General features: G+C 37.3%; 2 protein-coding genes across 2 annotated transcripts; one reads left to right on the top strand and one right to left on the bottom strand.

Annotated features, from left to right (window-relative positions):
• The first annotated feature begins 1,015 nt into the window (after positions 1-1,015).
• Positions 1,016-11,061, top strand: LOC106171589 (uncharacterized). The gene is made up of 7 exons (XM_013552009.3): positions 1,016-1,147; positions 2,808-2,859; positions 3,185-5,454; positions 6,442-6,620; positions 6,741-6,893; positions 7,410-7,620; positions 8,084-11,061. The coding sequence occupies exons 2-7, from the start codon at positions 2,837-2,839 to the stop codon at positions 10,348-10,350; spliced, it is 5,103 nt and encodes a 1,700-aa protein (XP_013407463.2). The 5' UTR covers positions 1,016-1,147; positions 2,808-2,836; the 3' UTR covers positions 10,351-11,061.
• Positions 11,058-22,721, bottom strand: LOC106171590 (uncharacterized). The gene is made up of 13 exons (XM_087011844.1): positions 22,449-22,721; positions 21,496-21,814; positions 20,012-20,098; positions 19,098-19,237; positions 18,540-18,788; positions 18,162-18,324; positions 17,701-17,796; positions 17,206-17,373; positions 16,656-16,828; positions 16,039-16,116; positions 13,765-13,886; positions 12,851-13,166; positions 11,058-12,474 (listed from the first exon to the last, which is right to left on the bottom strand). The coding sequence occupies exons 2-13, from the start codon at positions 21,659-21,661 to the stop codon at positions 12,337-12,339; spliced, it is 1,896 nt and encodes a 631-aa protein (XP_086867970.1). The 5' UTR covers positions 21,662-21,814; positions 22,449-22,721; the 3' UTR covers positions 11,058-12,336.
• Positions 22,722-22,728: the final 7 nt, after the last annotated feature.

Genomic DNA, 22,728 nt, shown 5'->3' with positions numbered 1-22,728 from the left:
GTGAGGGCGGCTGTATAGGCTTAACTACGTACACATGGATAGAGTATGACTGGTAGGCTCCTTTGAGGACAAAATTGACGTCATTATTTGGGTCATTGACACACGTGCGATTGACAATAATAAACATCACTTATTTTGTTGTGGTCAATGTTGAAAAATAACATGATGATGAACTGCAATAAAGGTCATGGGAAACTTTCAAAGTATATCAAAATGTTATTTAGTAGTATCTGATTTATGTCTTGGTAGGTAGGCTAGCCTACTGTTGATTTAATGTAAAATAATAGTTAATAAAAGGAACAATAAAAAGAATAAAAATAAAGGTAAAAATGATAAAAAGGACAAATGGCTTAATTAGTTGCAAGGAAAGGAATTTCGTTAGTTACACTGTCATCATCAGGGATATGATTTGTGTGTGTTGGGGTAGGGTGGGGGTGAGGGTGGGAGGTGGACCTGAAAGTTGACGGTGTTATTCAATTATCCCAGAAAAGTTTAAAAAACTCAGTTTTTTTTTTTTAATATGAAAAATCACCTCTCAGCACCATTTGGTGCAATTTCTCATAGTCCAGTCGTTTACTGTTCAATATGCAGAAAAATCCGCAGAAAAAAAGGCAGTCACCAGCATCAGGTTTGTTCCCGTGGTGAGAAGAACATATTCGACCGAAACAGGTGATGTTACCTGTTAAATAAACGAAACTGCAAACAGTTAACGTTGTGTTTTTTTTATTGAAAGTTCCATCCCAATAATACCCCCTTTACATTGGACGGCGTTCTTTCTGCGTCCTTTCTGCGACCATGAAATTTGGCATCGCTGAGGTCTTAATAAGGAGGCACGAGCATTGATTTTGTATCAGAATGAATGCTCAATGATCGGCCAGTTGTCGGCACGTAAAGTATTATAATTTTTTAACTCTCAAATGGGACCGTACTGCTGGACGCAGAAAGGACGCCGTCCAGTGTAAAGGGGGCTTTAATAACGTACGTTACGTTAATGCCAGTTTGTCTCAGTTCATCTTGACCATGAGAAACTCTTCAGAAATTGGAGTACAGCTATTTCCAGACGATGTCAAGAAATGCAAAACTCGGATAAAAGAAGATCCAGAACAAGTTGCAGTCCTTGATTCAGTCCGTTGAAGGCAAAAACAAGGTAAACATACAATCAGTCTACCTTTAAATCGATATTCAGTGTTATTGAATGTGGCTATATGTATCTACTCTTCTGAAAATGTGCAGGGGCAAATCCAAGATGGCGACTGAAATATTGTGTGTTTTTGTATCGACACGATTTTGCTTAAAGATCTTTTTGCACTGCAGTTTTGCGGTTTATTTCAGGCTCTTCAAGACCTTGGATATAAGATGTTTGGAGATCGAGAAATATTGGAGCCCTTTTATCTCATTTAGTTCAATTTAGATTACGCTTGTCAATGAATGGAAGATCTGATTTTTTTCGCTAAGATTCAGTTCACTATATTTCGCCGGTGCTGGTTTCTCCACTGCGTCATTATCCACTGACCATTCAGTTGCTTTAAAATATGTATAATAAGTTACAGAAAACTTAAAAGTGGTCTTAAGAGTTGTCAGTGAAACTTTAAAAATGTTGCTCACTGGAAATAAAAGACTAGTGTATTATTAGATGTTTTCTCCAGTTCTTTTTTTAAAGAAAGATCTGGGATTTTTGTCCAGATTTCTTTTATTGTTACTATACCCAGTGTCACCAATAAAGAAGTCAATGTCATTGTGTGTTGGTTTGATTTTTGTAATGACATTTAGATGAAATGAAATATTTAATAAAACATGCTTTTGTGTCCAATTCTTGCATTGTTTGTTGAAGATTCTCACGTACTGCTGAATAGAGAAAAATAGATTTAAAAAGCAACCTTCCTTAGTTTTACAAAGTATATAATTTGATAATATTTATGTTTTTTAAATTGAACATTTGAAAAAAATGACTTCACATTTTTAAAATCAATTTCTGAACATTATTTCATTATTATTTCACTGGCAGTACACAAATATTGTTCATTTGTGTTAAAAATTTTGGACTTTTAGAAAATTTTCATTTTGAGAACAAAATGCTTGGGGATGTTGGTAACATTATAATAAACCCATTCCAAATATAATATACATAGACTTAAAGAAAACTGATGCAAAAGAAGATCTGAAAATTTTTGATTCAAAGGTTTCTTTTGTTAGTGTCACAATTAATGTAGAAATGAATAAAGGTCACTTATTTACTGCAAACTGCACTGTGCAGCTGAGAGTAGCTGCTGTTATAATCTGTATATAATATCAACTGGAACTACTGAGCCAATAAGGGAGATAAGAAAATCTTGCTGAACTGACCCCCCTAAGGAATAAAGGAATATCTTTACTAGATTCCATTGTTTGTATTTGTGTTAACCTAAAAATGTGCAATTTACATAAATGGTCCATGGCCAAATGTTTGCGAACCAGATTCTTTTAAATCTTTCTATTACAAAATGCTGACAAATGGAATTTTATTCACGCGCAATGCATGACCGTGTACAGAACATGCAGTAAAGGCAATTGAAACTACCAATTTGGTCCGTCTGTTCAGGTAGAGTTTGGTTTTGATGAATGGTTATTTTTGTCCATATTAGGACTTAATTTTGTAATATATAAAATAGATATATAATACAATGATATTGCCATTAATTTCGAATTCGCATCTGTGAATTTTCAAACAGTGATGTTTTGGGTCCTTTGAGGACTTGTCCATGAATTTACATGAAGCTTTATGTGGAAGGACATGAATGCAATGTTTATTATCTTGTTATTTCTTGCAGGTCATTCCCAGAATTTTATTAAGAAAATAATGAGGAAAAGAAGGGGACGAAAGTGAGTAAAAAATCTGTCTGTATTAATTTTTGAATCTGGTCAGTTCCCATTGATAGAAAATATGCATGCAGATTTTATTTTTCATGTGTAATAATTTTGATGGAAACTCCTCAGAAGTCCAACAAAAGATTTTTCTTCATAATTTTTGTAGTGGCCAAATTATAAACGAGTCGTGTGTCCAGAAATAACTATAACACTAAATGAGTGTAATTGAATTCCATACCTTCCATGTGAATTATCATTCAGTGCTTTCTGTATGGCAGTGTCTCCATGCCTTGTATATTATTAAGCTTTGGCCTTACTTTATTATGCTATATCATCATAGGCCTGGTCCACGAGTGAAAGCCTCCAACCTTCCAGCTGGCAGTTCCAGCGAGGACGCCACAGCAGCCTCAGCCGAAGAAGAGAAGTCCGAGGGTGTGGATCCAGCAGCAGCGGTAGCTGGACTTGACGCCAGTGTTGAACAACAACAACAAGATGGCGGCGATCGCCAACCAACGTTGAACAGCCGTCAGGTGCCAGACAACAGCGGGGAGCTGCCAGGGAGTAGTGGTCAGTTGCAGGGGACCAGTGGCCATCTCCCTGGCAACGGTGGCCAGGCAGTGGTCAGCAGTGTGAGTGGACATAGACCTCAGTCCCAATCCGATGAATTTAATGTCGATGCTGATGAAATGTCACGTGACCTCATGGACTGTGAGATGATTGGCGATCTGGCTGTCGATATCAACATGTCTGACTTTATAACGGTGGACGAGGTGATGAACATGATTGGTGATATGAACCCAGGGAGCGGAGGGGCCAGGGTGGACAGCGAGCCCCAGAGACAACTCCATACTCCAACAATGGAGATTGAACAACAGGGTGGTGAAGAGAAAATGGATGTAAAGGGACAGTCAGCAGAGCAAGTGGAGTTCAAGAAAAATGTTCAGGATGAAGAGGTAAACACAGAGGTGCCCATAGAGCTACAACAGGCTCTGGATGAAAGTATAGGCAAAATCAGTAAAACTGAAAATGAAAAACAAAACACACAAACTGAGGACAATAAATCTGGCACTGAAGTTGCTAGCCTTGCTCAGGATAATGAGGATGATAAAAATGAATGTTTTTCAGATGCTCCTATGGGAAGTGAAAATGAGCCTCGTTTTCAAGGCAACATAGAAACGGCAGCGATAGAAGCCATTAATGAGAACATTGCACAGATTGATGGCTCGGCAAATTTGACCTCTCTTACACAGAATGATAGTGAAGACTTGACTCTGAGCTCATCAAACCAGGGACCCAAAACGGAAGAGACCGAAATAGGGACAATAAAAGAATGTGGCTCACTAGGACAACCAAGCATGGCTTTGAATGACAGTTGTGAACAAAATCCTGTACAAAAGGAAAATGTAGAATCTGTTTTAGACCAGGAAAAAGTTGTGTCCATGGAAATTGAGGAAGATATTGACTCCAAGAGAATTGATTCTTCAACAGTTAGTGGGAATGATTCCTCTAGTTTTTCCAAAAATGAGGTTTTGGGTGAAAATCCTGTTGTTTTGCATGAACACAATACTGCAGGGGAAAACAAGTTCACGACCAACATTGAAAGCATTTCTTCAGAGGAGATGATTTCTTCAAAATTTACAGACTCAGGAAATACAACGCCATTGACGGAAAAAACTAAAGCTGCAGAATCGGAAACGCAACTTGAAAAACCTGTTGATACTCAAACACCTCTGATATTTGACACAAAAGCGCCCTCTTCAGGAATGTTTTCAGCTGCACAGGATAATTCACAAACTCATAACCTTGAGGCAGATTCAAAAGTTACTGCAGTTGAATCTGTACCACCGTTTACGTCACACAGAGAACCTCAGAAGGTGATGACCCCTGACAATGTGCCTCCTGCCAGCAATGGTGAGGAAGATACACAGTGTACTGCAATGTTAGGGGAAGTTGAGCACAAGACAACAGCTTCTGAACCTTCTCAAGATGACAAGAATGTATGCTTATCTGTTAGTGCCACTGACGATGCAACCCAACAGAATTTAGAATCAAAAACACACACTGAGATTGTCTCACCTATAGATGGTGCTAGCATCAATGAAAAGCCAAACCCAAGTGTGGCTGCTGAAATAAGTGTAAAAATGGAATCAGATGTTCCAATACCACCAGCTGGTAAGAAAACTGATGCTGCTTCAATTCCACTGCCACCTTCAGATGTGTATTCAGATCAAGGAACTGTAGGTTTTCAAGGTTCTAAGCAGGAGATGGAGGACAGTGAACAGTATGGCCCAATTACTCCTCAAGAGTATGAGCAGCAGCTTGCTTTGACAACAAAACGAAGTAGTGTGAAGGAAAATTCAAATAAGGGACCTGTAGGTTTTTCAGAGAGTAGTAAGCAAGAGGCAGAGGAAAGTAAACAGTATGGCCCAATTACTCCTCAAGAATATGAACGACAACTTGCTTTGAAAAGAAAAAATGTAGCACAGGAAATTTCAGAGGAGCTGGCTCCTAAAAAGAGCAAGTTGACACAGTATATGTTTGGAGTAAAGAGAAAATCTACAGAGGGACGAGCAACAGGGGAGGAAAAACAAGTAATCAGGGAAACTGAAGGTAAGAATTTAGTGCAGGTAATAAGCCATTGCAGGTGATGTGCCTTAACAATGTTCATTGTGTTAGTGCCCAGGAGATTTGGCTGCAAAAATGTTTTCTTACTGTTTGTAAATACTGTTTTTCTGTTCTCTTTCAAATACCAGCATTTGGTCCCTTTTATGGGTATTCCTTTCTGAGAAAACAATCTTTTATCTAATGTGAAAAGTTGACTCTTTTTAACATGCAGGGAATAGTGCTGCTTGTTCCAGAATCACCTTATTGTAAGTGACTGGAAACATCAGAAGTATGCTTATACTGGAAGTTATTGTCAACTTTTCTGTGGCACTCACATTGTGGATTAAAGTATGATGCAAATAATCATTATCCCTGATTTGAACAAAATTCAGTTTTTGCTTATGCTGAAAATCAGCTTTGCTTTATCCTCTGACGTAAAATGAGAAGTGATGGGGGTGGGTTGGGAGGGCCTGATCTTCAGTCAAGCTTGATTATCTCTTAATATTAATATCTACATTTGAAAGCTTTGAGAAGCAAAGCACCTGCTGATATTTCAAGGAGATTAACGGTGATGGCCCACAGTGAGGCTTTGGGCAGTGATGTCATGCTAGTCTAGATAACTTGCTGAACTCTGTGTCAAACTGGGCTGATTTATCAGCGCTAAAAGTGAAGTTCACATTGTGAATGTCATCTCAGAAAGCAGTGCTTAAGTGACGCACAAGACGTTTCATTTGGTATATATGCAATAATCTGTAATTTGACAAAACTTGTGCTTCAAAAAAAAAAAAAAAAATTGTTTTAATTCTGTCAGCTTGCATATGTTGCCTTACCATACTCACTTGTCTGACATTAATCTGACCCAATTTTGCTCCAAGTATCACAAAGTCTCACTTATTGCAAGACTGAACTTTCTTGATTCTCTTTAAGAAATGTTATTTCTCTTAATATGGCTGGTATTGCAATATAATGAAGAAGTGCTTAATTGTCTTTTAGATTCCAAGCCCCCAAGCAGCAGTAGTACCAGTAACAGTGTAACAAGCAGCAGTAACAGTACCAATGTTACAAGTAGCAATAGCAGTAGCAGTAAAGCAGGTTACACATTAATGGTAGGCAACATTCCAGCTGGAACCAAAGCAGCCGAGGTCAAACTACTTTTTGAAGCGTATGGAAAGGTAAGAGAATATGTGGTGGTGTCTTCATTGGTTGCTTTATTTTAAATTTCCTCATCTTTCTTTGACTGGACAGGTTTATGCAGTCACCAAGTGTATTTATTTTTACTATATGAATTCCAGGTGCTGAATGCCAAGATTCTAGGCAATTCCAAGAACCCAAAGGCCCCCGTGTTTTCCCAGATAATGATGGAGAATGAAGAAGAGACAGACTTGGCAGTGAAAAGCCTTCACAAGTGTGTCTTCAAAGGGAATAAGATTGTAGTTAAGAAAAAGGTAAGGCCTGTTTATAAAACAAAAAATTAGACCATTTCTGGCTTATACCAGACCTGGATCCATGTATCTGAACAAACATCTGCCCATGTTGGCATTTTTGAGCTTCATCAATTTGATATATACACCCAAGATAAATCAGTACTAGTTTTGGGCTTATCCCAGATTTTGAAATGAGGAAACCAAAGTCATTTTCTTAACAAGACGGGCCCCATTTGTTCCAGTGATAAAAGTCAGAAAAAAAATTAAATTTACACGAGATGTTCAAGGAGTATTGGGACAGTTGCTTAAGTAATGATAGTTTCCTTTTTGAATGAGACTTCATTGGAAACATTTTCTAACTAAAAATTAAGAATTAATTAGCTTTTTGATTTAAGCAAATAGAACAAATTCATCATGAATTTATTTTAATGTTTGGTCTATAATTTGAGACCAAGTTACAATCTTGTTCTTTTTATCTTGAAATGGATCCCATGTTTTTGCTGAACCTTCAGTCATGTCATTTCATTATTTCATTAGTCGAAGCCTGAAGACCAGAGTCAAGAGAAGAAAGACTCTCTTGCAGTGAAAAAAGAAACTCCAACCCCTGAGACTCCAAAGCAGGCTCCTCTTGAACAACAGACAGTGGCTCCATCTATAGATCCTGTGCAGGCGGCATTGGCAGCTGCCAAGGCATCCATAGAAACAAAACTGTTGTCTGCTGAGGACAAGGCAGTCAAGAAGAAAGGAGGTAGATATGACTGATTTGTACTGTTTTTGTTTTTTTTCTTTTGCCTTGTGATGTTTATTTGCAAATCTATTTATTTGAGACCTTTATGGTATATTTGATGTATCATATATAGGGCTCTCAAACTAGCCGACTTGGAAATTTTTGTTTTTAACATGCTCTACTGCAAGTCACTCAGTGTAAATAATATGACACCAATCCATAGTCCAGTACAGAAAATTTAACTCTTCGGTCAAGATTGAAGATTGGTTAAATATTCTGTTAAGAAAAATTGCAAAGCATTGCTCATGTTTTTACCTTGATATGGATATTGGTGGTAATTTTGAAGTGAAATTATTCTAATTTGAAATCAGATTATTATATATTTCTTACATTTTTCTTGTTGGAATTAAATGATAGAATTCACTGAGATTAAAAACAAAGTATATGGAGAGGGGAAAAATGATGTTGATATATTCATTTCCAGGCAATGAGTACACAGATGACATCTACCTCTCGTTTGAAGTATCAGACACCTATCAGGGCAAACCAACTCTGAAAACAACAGCAGTAACCAGCACCACTACAACAGCCACTACCACTCAGAGCCAGGCCAAGGCAGCCAAAACAAGCATTGATCTGTCCACTAAGAAACGCATGCAGAGCTACATGGCCAGCATGCTTGCAGCCAAGAAATCAGGGCAAAAAGTACCAAAACTGGCATCCAAACAAGAGGTGTCTGATCTCAAGACAAGACTGATAGAGAAGAGTAAGCTGAAGAAGCAGGGCGTAACTCAGTCTGTTGAGGAGGAAGAGAAGGTGGATGAGAAGGCAGCCAGGGCAGCAAAAATTGAAGCAGCCCTTGCAGCCCAGGCTTCCCTGTTGGCAGAAATAGCTCGATCTAAAATCCAGGTTGCCTCAACTGCTTCAGCAGTGCCACAGGTGCCTGTCTCAACACCTGTGACAGCAAGTGATGTGTCCACACCTGCTGCAGCTGTGGCTCCTGTACCCTTCTCCGTACCATTGCCTCAATCCCAGCCTACAGACTCTGTGATCTCTACGGCATCAGTTCCAGTATCCACTTTATCATCATCATCTGTGACTACAACAGTGACGGAAGCACAGCCACCTTCTATGTCTGTTGCCAGTACATCAGGAAAGTTGTATTCTGCTCCCTCGCAAGTTGTCCCAATGACATTATCGCCAGTTTCATCATTTGCTCCATCAGCAGTTTCCGTGGCAACATCCAGTAATGTGGTGACCACTGCAGCCACTACAGGACCAACTGTGTCGACCGCAGTGACCCAGATTGGCCAGTCCTCTAGTCTTCAGGGGGTCTCTCTGCCACCAAGTGCCCCACCCCCTGGGGTGCCTCCTGCCCCTGTAGTACCCCCTGCCCCGGGGGTCTCCTCTGCCAGGATGGCTGTCATGGAGATGTTGACAGTAAACAAAAAGCTTCCTACGTCGTCAGATGGTGGAGCACAAGCAGCGCCCCCTATGTTTCCAAATCCTCCAGCGCCTGGGTCATCTTCGTCTGACCCAGCACCAAGTTCTTGGGGTCAAGGTGCAGCTCAGTGGGGACCTCCAGGCAGCTCTGGTCCTGGCTGGGGACACCCGCCCCCACCAAACTATGGCTATCCCCCTCAAGGTCAAGGTAACAATTGGAACAACCAATCATATCAGGGCTGGAGTCAAGGTGGTACGCCGACGTCTAGCAGTGGGTGGAACCAACACCATTCAGGCTGGGGACCTTACCCTCCCCCTCCTAGGGGGTACCCTCCTGGCCCTCACGGGGGATGGTGGCCTCAGGCACAGATGGGTCCTCCAGGGCCTTGGGGCCCAGGTTACCCTGGGGGGTGGAGTGCCACCCCAACCATGGGAGGTGGAGTGCCAACCCCAGGAAAAGATGTAGCTGAGAGTAAGACTACAGAGGAACCAGAACCTGAGGCAGGGTCAGCTGGAGACGACAACACAAAGGTCAGCGACCAGACAGAGGATGTTGACCTCCCAATTAATAAAGAGCTCCAAGCAGCCATGGAGGAGGACGATGAAGATGATGGCAAGACAGAGATGTGGCAGTCGCTGGCCAGAGCTTGGGCCAAGGGGAAAATGGACTACAATAACTACTGTAATGATTACTATAACAGTTACTATGGTGCCCCACAGTATGGCAATAACTATGGGGGTGGAGGTGGTCACATGGGGTACCCCCCTGGCCCCCCACCACCAGGTGGTCCCAGGTACCCTCCACCACACATGCAGCAGGGATATAACCAACAGGGCTACCCAACCTATCCATATCAGCAAACGGGGCCAAACATGTCCAGTGGCCCCCCGGCGGGTGTTCCCCCTCCCGCTCCAGACTCTGGGAGTAATGCTGGACAATTGGGTCAAGGTGATGGGCAGGAGGTTACACATGGTACTGAACAAAGTGCAAGTGGCCCTGATCCTTCAAACGAATCACAGGATGTGAAAACTCCAACGGATGGAGAAAAAACTAAAACAAACCTAAATTCTAGTGCAAAGAAGGAAAATGGACTTTTAGGAGATTTGACGACTTCATTCACTACTGTTTCTGAGAGTTTGGAGCTTAAATCTTCTGGTTTGATGTCAATCAATGCTGCACCTCCAGTGGTGCCACCTACAGTCAATAGTGCACCTCCTGTAGCTCCACCAGAGGGAGTGTTACAAGACACCCCAACTGAAAACTCAGAAAATGTATCAATGGAGGTTGACATGGATACAAGTCCATGAAATAGCTAATTTTTGAAGCTGATTTTGATAGTCAGAAACAGAGACATTTAGAAGAAAATGACAAATTTACAGGTTTCTTTCACAATTGAATAGGAAGCTATTGACACAAATAATACCAGTATTCATTGTGATTGCCTGCATCCCCAACAGTTATCTGTCCATCCTTTATTACTTTGACATAGCACAACCTATTGATAATAACATCACACTGACAGGATTATTGGAATGAATCACAAGTCAGTGGTTCAATATTGCCCTAACTAGAACTATATGAAAAACAGTCATTTCTTAGTTACATGAAGCTATTCCCATTTTATTAATTCAATACTTGAAAAATGGAGAACCAAACTGGCGCCAAGACTGCTCTTTGGACTTTTAAATCGGTTTTATAGTGACCAAAATTTTGATTTGGTAATTAATTTTTGTTTATGTTAATGAGAAATTACTATATTGTTTTAAAGACAGAAAATAACCAACTTGAAGTTTGTTATTTATGAAAAATATGCTTTGTAGAAAAACGCTGCCAAAGTGTAGGCAGCATTTTTCCATTGAAAATCAACGGATGAATGTGTAATTAAAAAGATAAGTTAAATAAGAAATTGTAGGGACTTTAAGTTATACAACCAAGTCTCCCTAACATATATCTGATTCATTTAAATGTGAAGTGGATGTTAAGTTGGAAAATGCAGAATAAAATGAGACCACTCTTCAGTAACTGATTATTTATTGATTTCCAATGACAATTTCAAATAAATGACATTTTCAGGATACATCCTATTTAAATATAATTATTTGAACAATATAGAACTGTTAGCTAAATGAGTTTCTTGCCAGAAAAAATGTGGAATATTAATTCCCAACTAAAATGGAATTGAAGATCTCCATAAATTCTAAAAAATGCAAATTTATCACCATATGCAGCTTTCCTACTTTAAACCATCTTGCCTTTCAGTCTTATCCTATTTTTCACACTTAAAAATGCATTTTGGAAACGTGCTCATCAGTTTTGCACATATTCTGTGCATAATTACAAAAAGATGAAATGTATATGTGGATGGCATATTCAAGTTAAAATTTATTCAGAAGAATCACATTTGATTTATACAATAATTATAAAACTGCTGGCAGTGACTTGACTTTTAGTGAAAAATCTGTACAACCCGAATAAAGTATTTTGTTGCCTTAACTGACACTGTTGAAAACCTGTGTGATTTGGACAATAAAAAAAAAAACTAAATATTAATTTGGAATACAATGCTGTTATGGTTCAACCTTAAATAATCTGCCAGACTTATCAATATTAATCTGAGAGATCCCTGTAACATACACTGGCTTGTGTCTTAATCCCTAATCTAGTGGAGCATCACAGCACAAAAATATAATAAAATAATAAATCTATAAATAATAATAAGTAAAATAAGAGAAAAAACTTAAATAAATAAAAAATAAGCCTCGATTTATATATGAAGGAAAAATAAATTAATAATAAAGTGCACATGTGAATAGATGGTTAGGAAATGATAGTAAATAATTTTGGGAGCAAATTATGCCACCAATGAAAAAAAATAAATGTAAGACAACGACATGATACAGCTACTGGAAGGGAGTTGTAAAAAAAAAAAAAAAAAAAAAAAAAAACCTTTGTTTTGCTGATAAAGAATGCCATAAATGAGTAAAATGAGTGCATGCTCTCGATACTGGACATGTCTTGCATCACAGCAATAAATGGGAATATTGAGAAAGAGTATTTGAATTATACTAATGAAAAGTTGGCCTTCTAAACATAAGATTATACATTTGCTATCAAATAAATTTTTTTTGACAATTTTTTCGCAAACAAAATTGCCAAGAAATGTTTGACTATATGTATTATCAGTTTTTGGATTGCTTTCTAAAGCCAGCATGAATAAATCCATAATAACAATGAAGAACATCCATAATTTAATATGGCCACTGACTGGGTTAAGTCTGAGCATATTGCAGTCATTATGTCTCCACGTTATTATTTTCCTCTGGTTCTAAGGATTCTTCAGAGTCTTCAGGGATGGGCGTACTTGCTCTGTGGACGGTGTGTGGTAGATTGGCGTGAGAGTGACGCTCTCTTAGTAATGCCTGATAGTGCTCCTGTGGAATGTTGATGTGCAAAAAGAGAGAGAAAAAAGATTTTACATGAGTTGCATTGCCCTGTAAGAAAAATGCTTGGTGATTTTAATATAATATTTTGATGTAAAACAAAATCTGGTATCTATGTTCCTTTCTGTTGCTTTCACACACAGACAAGCATGCATTTACACACACACACACACACAAACATATCGTACACATAAAAGTCCAAGTGAATACATCGCAAAATTTTTGTAAATTATAAGGATTCGACAACTCCCCCCCCCCACCTTCTCCATGTGCACCTGCAAACAAATAAACATATCAAACTGTAAACCCATAAAAAATAATAATAAACAAATAAAATTAAAAAAAATAAATAAATAAAAGAACCTACATCACTGTTAATTAAGATGATCCTCCCTTCCACTTTGGGAGCCAGAAACTCCTCTAAATGTTCCAGCTCCATCTCTTGTATACTGGCCTGGCGGACCAGTGAGATCTGGGAACGGATACCGATGGAGTCATGAATACTGGCCTGTCGCACCAGAGATGCACGTGATGGGTGTGCGCGTGGTTTGGAGCTGATGGTGGCGACGTTGACCACGGGGGAGTGGTCATCCAGGCTGTCCTGTCGCGACAGCTGGCGTATGACGTTGGCGGGTGTGTCGTGTTCTGGGAAGTGAGACATGTCCACAGAGATGCTTTTTCTCCTGCGAAAAATTATGAAAAAAATATGTGATAAAAATGAATGAAAAAGAATTAAAAAAGTGTCCCAGTATTTTACTGCATTATCATCAATTAATTCAATGTGAACAACATAGCAGGTTTACACATACACATATACATTTTAGAAATCATCTTATATTGAAGCATAACAATTATTAAATCATATTACCAGACAATGAGTACTCTTTACTAGAGGCAAGCTGACTGATGACATTAATTCCATCCAAGAAATTCCTGCTTACAGTACAAATTAGTGTAAAGCAATAGCCAGAGACGTATCTGTGAATATCTAGTGAAAAATCCATCTTGAGAAAATGATGATAAAAATGGATGACCAAAAAACGCTGCTTAGAGTATCTATAACAATTTAAATATTAAGTAGAAATAAGTATAAAGAAATAGCCAGAGACATATTTGTGAACATCTAGTGAAAAAATCACTCTGTGGCCCTGCTGGAGAGCAGACACTGAGTTCTCCACTTAGTGATCAACCATTTTAATCATCACTTTCACAAGTCTACAAAGGGTAAAATCAATCTGTGGCCCTGGTAGAGGGCAGACAATGAGTTCATCCTCCACTTACTTGATGACACTGAAGAGGCTGGCCCTGTGGATGGACTTACAGGGTTTCTTGCCCTCCACCACCTGTACTGACGTGAAGTAGTTCTGGACTGCTGTGGCAAGAACTGGACCCTCATCATCTGCCTGTATGGTGAAACATAATATCAAATAAGAAAGCAATGCTGGCAAATATACAGACACCAAACAGGAAAGAAATTGCAACAGGTTATGGCATATAATAGATGCTAAACCTTTGTACAAAAAAGCAAATTCCCATTCCTCATCAAAGTACACCCTAACCAAAATCAGTATGAAAATAATGGTCAATGAATGCTAAATTACTTGTTTTTATCATGGTCATACGTGCAATTTTATGATCTCTACCTCTATTAAAATATAAGTTACTGGTAAAGCCAGTCATAAAGTTTATATTACATATTTTCTAAGCACGCATTTAAAACATATTTTTCAATAGAATATAACAACTTAAATAAATAATAAAATAAAACTAAATCTTGCAGGAGCAAACTGGTATTTAAAAAAAAAAAAAAAAAAAAAAAAGGATGCACGTTTCCACCATAAAAAAGACATATACCAGTACCAAACCCATGCCATAACCTTTAACATCTACAATGCATACCACACAATTCACACTGTATTAAGTGTCATGTTTGGAGACAGAAACCCAGTTGAGAAATGTGACCAATGTTAATAAATGATAAGTAAAGAGAAAAAACTCAGTGCAATGTACATGCTTTTTTCTAACATTTTCCACCACAAAGAGAGGAGAGTGCCAGCATCTTGTGCAGTCATGTACTGTAACTAAATAATTGTACATGAAATGATGACTAACATTATCATGTTTACGGGGAAACCACATACACTGGGGTAGTTGCAATTACAAACACACAAAAATAAATAAATAAATAAATAAATAAATAAATAAATAAGAACTGACATAATAATTGATATTAAATATTCTCTTAGGGACCCACATGGGGAAAAAAGAAGCAGAAAATGTTGCAACTACAATTGCTACACACAAACACAAAAATCAATTTCTTTGTCTTCCTACACACATACAAACTTCATGCCACAACAACCGTTCACAACATCAAAAATCTAGCAGCTCTTTCACTGGGTTTGCAATTACAGTGAAAGCACGTTGAGCAGCTTATTCACAATTTTTTTGCATCAGTGCTGCCTATTATAAAAGTGAGAAAAACCTTTCAGAAAATAAAAAAAATTGAACCTACGCGACCATGGTAACTCCTTCGTCCTATCTAAACCAGGTTATTATTATAAAAGAAGAGTAATATAATTAAGGATGCTTGTAAAATCAATTACTAATCCTAAAAGTCATGCTCTCAGTGGAATTAATTAGTAAAGTGTAATGTTAAGGTGCCCAGTTAACTGGATGTTGAACTTGTTATTGTAACTGGGTTACTGTAACTAAAGGATGAAAATGCTATTTAAACATTACCTTGTAATGAATGAGTTACTATATAAAGAAGAATATTTCAAATTTATACAGTTATATAAAAATATAAAGATAAACATTTTGAAATGACAAAGGAACATTCTGATTAAAAAATGATCAATTTGAAAGTAACTTGAAGATGAAGGGGGCAATTCAATGTTTCAAATTACAGTATCTCCAATAATTGGCTTTTGATTTCAATTTTGCAATGTTTTCTCTAAAGTCAAATGTCAACTCCAACTTCCTCAAATCATATCAAATATATCTACAATTTCCAAATGGTTTTATTTATTTATTTTTGTTTTGAAATGGAATAGGTTAAAATCAAACTATGTTGACTTAGTCTATGACAAAACTTGGTTTATTTAGATACATAATATGACCCTTCATCTTAAAGTACCAGTAGATAATAATGGAATAATTATATTATAATAAAACAGTGTCAGCTTTAAAAACAATGTAAGTGTAAGTCTGAGCAATACATAATCAAGTAACAGAAAACAGAGACAGACAGCATTTCTCAGTTATCTAAAAGTATGAAATTGAAAAAAAAAACTGATAAATCATCATTATTAATAACTGTAAAACCCCATCCATTTTCTCAACATACAATTCACTGAATTCAATAGTCTCTCACAGAAATTTTAACAGAGAATGCAAAAAGGATGACACCCCCCCCCCCCAAAAAAAAAAAAAAAAAACCCTTCTTCTGGACTATAAACACATCCAATTTAATGGATCACATACAAAATCAAGCAATTATATACTTTTTGATACTTGAAAGAAATAGTTCTGGAAATCTCATATATGTCTTACCAGCATGGGGCAATCTTTGAAGACATCAAAACCATCTTTGCCCTGAGAAAGGTACACTTTTACACAAACTCTGTAATCCTGGAATATATGAGAGAATTCTCAATGATTATACATGTATGTCTTTAATAAGTTATATTCATACACACACACACACACACACACACACACACACACACACACACACACACACACACAGACAATCATATCAGCATGAAAAAATCAATAAGACGGTGCATCTTAGTTCTTAAAAGTCTGTAGATCTACTTTAACACTGACAATCCAAAAAATGACTGCAAATCATGATATGACTGAAATTAGACAGTAAGTGCTGACAAACATACAGACTTGCCCTGTATGGATAATCTAGTACACCTTCCTTAGTGTCAAGTAAATCCTCTTCCCTATGGTCCTGCTGTGTAAAAACCTGAAAGGCTTCCAGATGCCAAGTGTGGTAGCCCAAAATTTTTTGACAATTAATACGCATCAATAAAATCAAAGGTAGCCCAATTAAGTCACTGACAGGCAGAAACTGGTGGCCCATCCAGGCAGTCTACTAGCACAGAGCTAGGGTGGCTAGCCCTGTTCTGTACAGCACCTTTATAAGTTATAACCCTTACCTTGTCCAGTTCCAGGGGTTCCTCCTGCACCTTGACCAGTGTCCAGTCCACCCTCTGACCAGCTGGCTTCCTGGGGTCAAAGGCAAACCTGACCCCGCCCACCTGCGGGAAACGCCCCTCCAGCTTGGGGTACTGGGACACCCCGTTTTCTAGGGCCTCGATCAGCTGACGACCTAGAGCAAGTAAAATAAATAGATGAAAGTTTTAAATGCCATGACCTACATGTAGGGTAAAACTGCCAGCAAACTAGTAATTTAAAAATTTAAAGTAAAGACATATGATGTTATTTCTGAAACTTATTGAATTGAAAGTGACAACAATGAGAAAAAAAAAATGGATTGATGATTCATCTGCTAATTCATCAATCAATAATATCTGTTCCCAATAATTATTTTGCACCAACTTAAAATAACAGATGAGGGAAATATCTAAGTTCACACTGATAGTCAGAGATCACTGGAAATAACAGAATGATGTAAAAATCTGTTGATGGAAGAAATCAGTTTCAAGTGACTTCTGAAACTCGGTAGGCAATGAAAGGTGCACTCACCTGTAACTTTGAGCACCACCAGAGGGTCATTGAGGGGAAGAATGCTGACGAGATCTCGCACCGTGAACTCTCCAGCAGGGTGCAGCACATCAGAGCGGAATGTGCCAGAGTTGATCAGAGCTACGTGGGCGTCTGTCACTGTTAACATGATGTCAGCCACAAAGTTACCTGGGATAAGAAGATTATTTATTCATTTTGTAGATAACACGTGCACACAAGCACATGCCTTTTTTTTACGAGGCACATGATTACACAAGTGTCTGCTAAGAAGGTACCTACTGAAACAGTAGTTAAGCAAATATTTTCCAAAACAAATTTTGTTTTGCTCAGGCAATAAATAAAATATCTTTTATTTATTTATAATTTAATTATATTTTTTGGAGGGGGAAGAGTGTGTTTTAGTCAATTTACACATATAATTACCTTATATATTTTTTTATTACAGAGAACTCTAGTTATGATTGGAACCATGCTAAGTTCCCAAGTGTTAACTACCTAAATTAGATTCTCGTGTCCTGACACTGGAGAACCGTCCATCTAAGGGCACCTTGATGTGGCCCAGTACCATGTCCATCTCTTTGTCCAGACGAGCTGAAAGGAATAGGAGACGTAAGGACTGAAGACCAAAGTTGGTCGTAATTTTAACAACAAAAATTTTGATCTACTTCAATTCAAGTTAAGTCTGAAGTAGCCCAGGTCATAACTATTCTTGAGACATAACTATTGGTCTTAAAACTTGTCAGTTCTTAATTTTTTTAAAACTTATTATTGTTTTATAAAACAAATGAAAAATATATTTCTTATAAACAGGTTGGTAACCTCTTCCAGAAGTGACACTCACCCACAAACTCATCCACCACTTCATCTCCTTGTCCTCTAGAATACTGGAGTCCACTGTTAACTCCTATTCCCTAAAAACAGGTTGGTATTTACCTTTACTTTCAGATCATACTTACCTACAAACTCATCAACCACTTCCTTCATCTCCTGGTCCTCTTCAATACTGGAGTCCACAGTTAACTCCTCCACCCTGACATCCAGGTGATCTCCCAGACGGAGAGTTACTTTACCAGCCTGGCGGAAGTCTGTGCCACTTTTGATGACATATTTGCCATTGATCTGGGAAAAATGGAGAATAAAAACATGTAAATAAATAAACATGTATCTTCAAGTAGTCTTCATTAAGTCGTAAGTTTTCTTATGAAATAAGCAAAAATAATCAATCAAACACTGGCTCAATCCAGCAATCATGATACATAAACAAAGCAAACAAACAAACAAACAAACAAATAAATAGATAAGTGAAAATCATAAATACGGAAATAAAACCCTACCTGCTGCACCCCAAAGTCGTGGTCATGGCCACCTAGAATCAGATCAATCTCGTCTACATTCTCAGCCAGGCGTATATCGTTGGGCCACCTCATATGGGTCAGTGCAATGACAATGTCCACCCCTTGGTTTCTGAGGTCAGCGGCCAGCTGGCGTCCAGCGTCCACATAGTCTGTGTATGTCAGGTCATCTTTGTCCAGAGTGGCCAGTGTCGCCAACCACTCCTCCTCTACCAGACCCAGGAAACCCAGCTGGGCAAGAGGTGATAATAATAATAATAATAATAATAATAATAATAATAATAATAATAATAATAATAATAATAATAATAATAATAATAATAATAATAATAATGAAGTTTCCTGTCTAAACAAACAGTGCCAAATAAAGTTTAAAAATATCAAATGGGTGCATTCAATCTTAAAGCTAACATTTAAGTTTGGGAAGAAATACAAAAGCGAGAGGAAGAACAATTCAACTGCATGCACTGTGATATATAAGTATTTAAAATCTACATTATTTTATCTTTACAAATTTTTATTTTAAATATTTCCCAGCACCTTCTTCCCTTTATGTTCTATCACATGTGTAACAAGTCCACTGGCCAGAGGTTTCTCTGTGAAATTATCCACCACATTGCTTATCAACCATGGAAAACCCGTCTCTGCAGCTACCTCCTCCAGATCATCTATACCAAAGTCTGGAACAGAAAATATTACTTATCAACCATGGAAAACCTGTCTCTGCAGCTACCTCCTCCAGATCATCTATACCAAAGTCTGGAACAGAAAATACTACTTATCAACCATGGAAAACCTGTCTCTGCAGCTACCTCTTCCAGATCATCTATACCAAAGTCTGCAACAGAAAATATTACTTATCAACCATGGAAAACCTGTCTCTGCAGCTACCTCCTCCAGATCATCTATACCAAAGTCTGCAACAGAAAATATTACTTATCAACCATGGAAAACCTGTCTCTGCAGCTACCTCCTCCAGATCATCTATACCAAAGTCTGCAACAGAAAATATTACTTATCAACCATAGAAAACCTGTCTCTGCATGCAGCTACCTCCTCCAGATCATATATACCTAAGTCTGGAACAGCAAAACAATTAATGGGAAACAACCATCTACTTCAACATCTGATGAAGTTGGGACTGGGAGTACATATACCTTGTACTGGTAGTATAATATATACATGTAGGTTAAAGCTTTATAATCTGTAAAGTGTAATTATATTAAAAATACCAGTAATAATAGCTATCACTGAAAATAGATACATATTAATCACGACAGGTAGATTGTGGTCAAGCAGAAAAAGATTAACAAAAGGAATTTTATATATACTATTATATGTGACAAAATGCATGTACAAATATTTATTATATTGACAAGCACATTTATGTTATATCATCTTTCTATTCATTTTGAATTTATTCATTCTTTTCTATTCAGTTTTATATTTCTTACCAAAATCGTGGTTACCGTACACAGCACAGTCAACATTCAGTGCCTTGAGAACTGGGATCATTTGCTTGCCTTCAGTAACACTGCTCACTGAAATACACACCAGTTCTGCCAAATCAAATTTTCCTATGTCAACTACATGTGCTACACATGCTTGTATAATAAATGGTAAACAGCAGATTAGAGCAATATATTACCAAGTTCAAAATTATACGCATATTAAATCTTCATATATATATATATATATATATATAAATATATATATATATATATATATATATATATATATATATATAATTTTTCTGGAAATTTCATAGGTAACTTTTTCTGAAATTTTTCAGACTTTCTATAATTCACCACATTGAATGTACCTGTATACCATATCAAAAACTTAGTGACAAAATTCCATCCATAACTCATTTAAAGCCTTATCCTAAGTTTCTAATTTCTGAGTCACATTCAGAATGGAGATAGAAATGGTGCTTTTCTCTTGTTATGGTAATTTTGGAACTTGAAAATGGGTTTCAAAATGGTTATTTCTCAACTGTCTGGCACACATTGTATGTTTATGTCTATAATCAGAAACAACATGAATAATATGCCACAAACCATGAACTGACTCAGAGACAACCAACACAAATAATCCAGGAAGTCTATTGCAATTTTGCTTTTATGATAAATCTAAGTTACTGAATTACTGAAAACAAAGATGATAAAAGCCACCTCTTAATTAACAGGAAAGCCTTTTATGTATTTAATTACCTAATTCATGCTTAAGTGCACTATTCTTCTATGTTGCTGTAACCTCTCTCATACAAAATTTATAAAATATGTGTCATGACTAAGAAAATGTTACGAACACTTGAATCTAAGTAACTTTTCTTGCCAAAGCATTTGGGGCAAACTCTAAATGCCAATGTGAATCTAAAAGCAACTATCAAATACAGTCTATGATGTGAGACACCTGTTCAAGGCAAATGAGCAAGTACATTAGGAATCCAAACATGCTTACAAGTAAACATGGGATTATTTTTCAAAGTTGTCGATTCAATCAGACTATTTAATATTCTAGCAATATTTTTTCTCATGTGCTTGGAGTAGTTTATTTTGATCTGAGGCTTCCTGCTTTTAGTAACCACCAGAGAGGCCTTGAGGCATAATTTAAATAAGGACTTTATATTGTGAGTTTGTCTTTACTTTTTGGCTAAAAATATTATATATGTATAATTTATTGGTCTGAAACACTAGCCATGTTTTTTCTTGTTATAAACAGACAAAGCAATTTATTTTATTGAACCATCACTGATTTAATTATCTATCTAAAAAGTTCAAAGTTGGTTTAATTTTGGGTATAAAAAATTAAGACCAATTTTTTGGCTTAAGTTCATTAATTTTGTGAAACAGGTTCTAACCTGCAAACTAATGAAACCATTATCAAAAGTGCTATTTTAAACTTCTTTAAAAGAATCAATCACATGCAGACTTACTCAAGGAAGGGTTAAGACAGTCTCCGCTGAATACAACCAGAGGGTCCAGATGTCTAAGACTCTTAAACAGACTGACCATTCTGGCCGCACCACCCACCGGCTCGGCTGTCCTGGACTGTATATTGTAGACATCATTGAAATGTAATATCATAATCTCTTCATCCATGCTGACTTTGTATTAGAAACTTCAATGGCTCCTCTGCATTTGTGAAATATAATGCGCACAGCTGCTTTCGTGTCTCATCTGAATCCAATATCTTCAGTTCCTCTGATGGTTTTGATATCTAAATCACTGTTCTGACATAGCCATGCCTTGCTGCTGTAAAAGTTGGAAAGATAAGAAGTGCCTCGTCAATTACATGGAGCTTAAAAATCAATAAACCGTCAGGAGTTTCAATGAATTCTGGAAGCCGTTAGATTGCTTTCATGTGTCAAGTGGTATTATTTGAACACAGTCTGCCACAGTGACAACAGTTTAAGGAAATGAAACATGCCAATGCAACAATAAATCAGAGTCAGCACTTGTGGGTTTCGCTATTTCTCTGAAATATTAACAGGCCATGCACGCTGAGATCTTCAAGACGTATTTTTCATCCATTTTCCTCAACAACCATGAACCTGATCAAGCTTGTCAGTTTTCGATAAAATACTGTATATATCTTCTTCCTTGGCAAGAATATATTTTCTTCCCTTTTCACATGTGCCCCATACCCCCCATAAAGGCGTCGGTAAGGGTACCGTTAGCGTGTAAGGTTAGGCCGAAATTTGAGGCAATAAAGTGTAGACCCCATACCCTGTACACTGATACAGACAAATTAACTTATTGGTAAACCTTTTAGAGACCATGCATTGATAATAAAGAACGAATAGTTGCAATTTTAGCTCTACATTTGATCGATTTCATCCTTACAGAAAACCGAGAACAAAAGACATAGATCTCATATCATACAAACCTTTACACCATTTTTTCTCAAAAAGCTGTCTGCTCAAGCTCAAACTCTCTCAAACTCCTCTTCACTTCTTGAATTCTACTATAGATGGCAGATACGTCAAGATAGGTCCCCTTTAAATTCAGATCTAATAACTATCCCTCATTATTAGATCTACTAAACGAATTCTGTTTTGTGTTAAAAGTGTATTTAAAATACAGAATAATCAAATTAAACTTAGAAGTTTTCTGTGTGAACGTGCTGATATTTTTGAAAGGTTGAAATGTTGCTGCCGCCTATCGAT

Source organism: Lingula anatina, chromosome 4 (genome assembly GCF_051362555.1).
Source record: "Lingula anatina isolate TDL-2025a chromosome 4, LinAna3.0, whole genome shotgun sequence".
NCBI lineage: Eukaryota > Metazoa > Brachiopoda > Lingulata > Lingulida > Lingulidae > Lingula > Lingula anatina.
The sequence above is the reverse complement of the archived record's forward strand: the minus strand, read 5'-3'. Positions and strand labels throughout refer to the sequence as shown.